General features: G+C 42.0%; 1 protein-coding gene across 1 annotated transcript; it reads left to right on the top strand.

Annotated features, from left to right (window-relative positions):
• The first annotated feature begins 3,435 nt into the window (after positions 1–3,435).
• On the top strand, positions 3,436–4,368 carry LOC114219411 (olfactory receptor 2AG1). Its single transcript, XM_028116983.2, is given in 3 exon segments — positions 3,436–3,481; positions 3,484–4,115; positions 4,117–4,368. Coding segments are annotated over 3 exon segments (930 nt in total).
• Positions 4,369–5,292: the final 924 nt, after the last annotated feature.

Genomic DNA, 5,292 nt, shown 5'->3' with positions numbered 1-5,292 from the left:
CAGTCTTTTAATTTAATGGTGCTGGGAAAACTGGACAGCTAGATGCAAAAGAATGAAACTGGACCACTTTTTTTTTTTTTTTTTGGACCACTTTCTTATACCGAACACAGAAATACACTCAAAATGGATTCAAGACCTAAATGTGAAACCTGACCATAAAACTCCTAAAAGAAACATAGGCAGTAATCTCTTGGACATCAGCCTTAGCAACATACTTATGGAGATGTCTCCTCAGGCAAGGGAAACAAAAGCAAAAATAAACTATTGGGACTACACCAAAATAAAAAGCTTCTGCACCATGACAGAAACCATCAACAAAACAAAAGGCAACCTAGTGGAGAAGATACTTGCAAATGATATATTCAACAGGGGGTTAATATCAAAAATATATAAAGAACTTATACAGCTAAACACCAAAACAACAAGCACTCTGATTAAAAAATGGGCATAGGACCTGAATAGACATTTTTTCATGTGTATTTTAGTTGGAATTTGAGAGCAGCTATGGTAGACACTTTGATTCATTCACTCATTTATTAATTTAGCAAACATTTATTGGGTACCAACCCTGTGCAGTTACCATGCTAGAAGTTAGAAATGTGATTGGGAACAAAACAGGCCTAGTTCCTGCCCTTCTAGACTTATATGTTAGTGTAGTATGCTACCAGATTAACTCAGAGATCAGAAGGAAAAAGAAATTATTCATGTTAACATGGAATAAAGCTTTAGTCTTTTTGCACCAAAAAAAGGAGGAGGAATATGGGAATTTAGTGAGTTTAAAACAAACCCAGTAACACAAAATAATACATACTACTGGATTTTGCAAGAGGACTTTGGTGATCTTGAGACAAAGTATGTCAGTTCAGGTCATGTAGGGTACTTGACAGGAGGTGATACAAATGGGCTGAGGAGTTTAATGAAGTGAAGTGTGCCACAGTGTGTGCCATGAAGTGAAGTCTGAGCCATAAAAAACACCTACACTTGATGCAGTAGGATCTCTTTCTTTTCAGATACCCAGAATGAAGAGGATTTTTGTCAACCTGGGAGTCACCTATTGAAAATGCTGATTGGCTCCACCAGTGGAAACTCCCTGGGTCCCCACACTACCCCATATAGGAGAACAGTTAAGGACAACTCCTTAAACAAAAAATATGCACTGAACTGTTAATGAGTGACAAATATAATTTTATTGGATTATGCTATTATTATTTCTGGGTTCTCTGATTAGGTTATGATACTGTTATTTCTGGGTTCTCTAATGTAGCAGGTGGAAAGTGTTATCTTCACATATAATGAATGAGCAATTGAGAGTAGAAGAAGACCCAGTTATTATAAATGCTTTTTGAAGAAGTTTATGGCAAAAGTGGAGGGGATTTAGAGATATAGTCCAAAAGGAAAAAAAAAAACAAATTATTGTTTGTTTGAACAAGGAAATCGTTATCATATTTGGAAGCTGAATGAGGTTGGAGGGAGAGCTTATAATACAAGAAGAACATGTAAATGACAGACCAAACAGGACTGTGAATGAACATGAGGAATTAGAATCTTGGTAATAACTAAGTCAACTCCTCCACAAAAGACACTCTGGAAGTGTCCTACAGCTGACACAAAACCCACTTTAAGATCTGGGGCAGAGCCCTGACCATGGAAAGGACCCTTGCTTCCTAGTCTATCCAGTCAGCAATTTAGGAATGGGCCATTAGTGCCTCCTGAGGGTAGGATAGAACCCTGGAGCATCTGAGCTCATTTAGTGAGAGAACAGAGCAGGGATACCAGGCCAGGAAACATGCCCAAGAGGACTCATTAAAATCCTGTTTCCTGGACTAGCATTTCCAGGGGAGGCCATTTCAGCTGAGAAGAGAAGTCCCTATGAATGTTAGGAGTGGAATAAAGTAGAGAGGGTGGGGTCATGGGATAAGGAGCCAGAACAGCCTCCCCAAGGATAGCGCCCTGGCTCACTGTTCTCCCCAGGGGCAGTGAGGCCAAGCACAGCAGTGTCTCGCTTGGGCAGCTCTTCCAATATCTACTTCCTCCAGATTCTTGCTGCTTTCATCTTTGCTCCCAGACCCTAGCAAGAGTAAATGACAGTCTGAGCATCTGGACCCAAGAACTCAGTCTGACAACTTCTCCAGAGCTGGGTGGGTTCTCGACCTGGGTACCTGAGGGACAGAAGCAGTTTCTCCTAATTCTCCACAGGTGTGAGAAGAGGAAATCCATCTCTGAATTAAGAGCTCCACAGAAACTATCCAAGGACTGTATTACCCTCTGTCTTTATTACATCTCCGGAGCAGACCTGCAGAGGAATAGAAGGACCAGAAGCAGCCCTGACACCTGTCTTGGTCAGACTCCTCAGACTCTTAACCCAACTTAGCAAAATTTAAACCAGTTGGACACTGCTGGAAAAGCTTACTCTTTCTGCATTTCTACAGGAAAATCCTTGACTCTCAAACAACCCCCAAGGCAGTTTGCATGGTTGGGCAGCTTGGCTTCTCACTACCTGAGGTAAAGACTTTATCTCTCTTTCAGGGAAGTGTGCAGCCTCTAGATCTGTTGAGTTGAGAAACAGAGCCCAAAGCAGACCCTAAGAACTTAAGTTACTCTTTCTTCCCAAACACAAACACTCTGATCTTCCTGGACAAGGCCTCATCAGTTATCAGATCTTTGAGTTCTCCCAGGCTCACACATTTGCATAACCTGTAAAGAAACATCTATGTTGTCATTGATCCTAAAGGTTTAGTTCATAAAAGCAGCACCATGACAAACACTCCACCCTCTAGTCTCAGACAGTCTAGAATCCCTTTTCTCTCAGACACATGGACAGTATGGAGCTGGCCCAGGGAAGTGACTAAGGTGGATGTATTTTAGCTCTTCCTGTGAGGCTTACATCTATAGCCTTGAGTGCTACAAACAAGTGTGGACATAAGTTATATGGAAAATGAAGTGGAAGTGCTTTGTTGAAATCTGTACCTGCTTTAGAATTTTATATTCAGAACAGGTCTGTTAGGACACTAACTGGGTATTTAAATCATTAGACAAACATTATACTTAAAACATAGGTACAAAAGTAACCAAGGGCTTGGGTTCTGGGATATTGCTTTCTAGAGAGAGAGAGAGAGAGATGATTTAATCATTCTGGAAAGATACATGTCCAGGTTTGAAGTCCTGAATAATATTTTCCTGTAGTGACGTCTTAATGTTTAGCTATTACTGTAATACCTGCTCTCCATTCAGATGGTTCTTTCATCAAGGTACAATTAAAAGTGTCAAAAACTGAAAGATTAAGAGGTAAAGTCCATTTCCAGGAGGAAAGACGTCACCTCATTGGATTCATGTTGGTCATCATCAGGAGCCTGTGATGTTACAAACTAGGGACCACCTTAGCAAACATTCACTGAGAATGTGTTTGGTTCTAGGCAACTAAAGAATCAACACAGAATGGACTACTGGAACTCCACCTTGGGCAGTGGCTTTATATTGATGGGGATCTGAATGACAGTGGGTCTCCTGAACTGCTTTGTGCCACAATCACAGTTTTGTACATGTTGGCCCTGACCAGCAATGGCCTGCTGCTCTTGGTCATCATAATGGATTCCTGGCTCCACGTGCCCATGTACTTCCTGCTTGGGCAGCTCTCACTCATGGACCTCCTCTTCACGTCTGTTGTCACTCCCAAGGCCCTCATGGATTTTCTGCATGGTGAAAACACCATCTCCTTTGGGGGCTGTGCCCTTCAGATGTTTCTGGTATTGATGCTGGGTGGTGCAGAGGATCTGCTACTGGCCTTCATGGCCTATGACAGTTATGTGGCCATTTGTCATCCTCTGAACTACATGGTCTTCATGAGGCCAAGGGTCTGTTGGCTCATGGTGGCCACATCCTGGATACTGGCATCCATAAGTGCCTTCGTTTATACCATGTATACCATGCATTATCCCTTCTGCATGTCCCGGAAGATCAGGCACCTGCTCAGTGAGATCCCACCTTTGCTGAAGTTGGCCCGTGCAGATACCTCCAGATATGAACTGTTTGTGTATGTGATGGGTGTAACCTACCTGATACCCCCTCTTGTTACTATCATTTCCTCCTATGCACTAATCCTGTGTACTGTGCTTCACATTGCCCTCAAATGAGGGGAAGCAGAAAGCTCTAGTCACCTGCTCTTCCCACCTGATGGTGGTTGGGTTGTTCTATGGAGCTGCCACGTTCATGTATGTCCTGCCCAGTTCACTCCACAACCCCAAGCAAGACAACATCATCTCTGTTTTCTACATGGTTGTCACTCCAGCCCTGAACCCCCTTATCTACAGCCTGAGAAATAAGGAGGTCATGGGAGCCTTGAGGAGAGTCCTTGGAAAATACATGCTGTGACACACTCCACCATCTAGGGAGAGCTTACGGCTAGCCCTCAAAATTAATTTCTCTTCAAAGTCAGATTTCTGTTAATTCCCATGGCAAAAACACCATAATGCAAAGGGTATTTTTTAATAGTAAAATTAAGGAACATAATTTGACTTGTCAAATGAATTTGTGTGTCTATATTTTTACCATTTTATTTTATTGTTTGTAGTTGACACAGAATATTACATTAGTTTCAGGTGTGCAACATAGTGATTTGACAGATCTATACTTTATGGTATGGTCACCACAAATGTAGCTACCATCTGTTACCATACAACACTGTTGCAGTATCATGGACTACATGCCCTTTATCCCCACTGTACCTTCTATCCTGGTGACTTATTTATTCTATAACTGAAGCTTGTATCTCCCACTGCTCTTCAACCATTTCCATCATACTTCAGTCATCTCTCCCCGTCCCTCCCCCACCGTGCTCTGGTAACCACCAGTTTATTCTCTGTATTTATAGTCTGTTTTTGTTGTTTCTTTCTTTTTTTTTTTATTATGTTATGTTAGTCACCATACAGTACATCCTTAGTTTTTGATGTAATGATCCATGATTCATTGTTTGTGTATAACACCCAGTGCTCCATGCAGTACATGCCCTCCTTAATACCCATCACTGGGCTAACCCATCCCCCACTCCCTCCCCTCTAAAACCCTCAGTTTGTTTCCTGGAGTCCATAGTCTCTTATGGTTTGTCTCCCCCTCTGATTTCCACCCCCTTCATTTTTCTCTTCCTTCCCCTCATGTCCTCCATGCTATCCCTTATGTTCCACAAATAAGTGAAACCATATGATTATTGACTTTCTCTGCTTGACTTATTTCACTTAGCATGATCTCTTCCAGTTCCATCCATGTTGATGCAAAAGTTGGGTATTCATCCTTTCTGAT

This window comes from Eumetopias jubatus, unplaced genomic scaffold (assembly GCF_037043125.1).
Source record: "Eumetopias jubatus isolate StellerSeaLion01/CBP00866 unplaced genomic scaffold, mEumJub1_p1.0 scaffold_13, whole genome shotgun sequence".
Classification (NCBI taxonomy): Eukaryota; Metazoa; Chordata; class Mammalia; order Carnivora; family Otariidae; genus Eumetopias; species Eumetopias jubatus.
The sequence above is the reverse complement of the archived record's forward strand: the minus strand, read 5'-3'. Positions and strand labels throughout refer to the sequence as shown.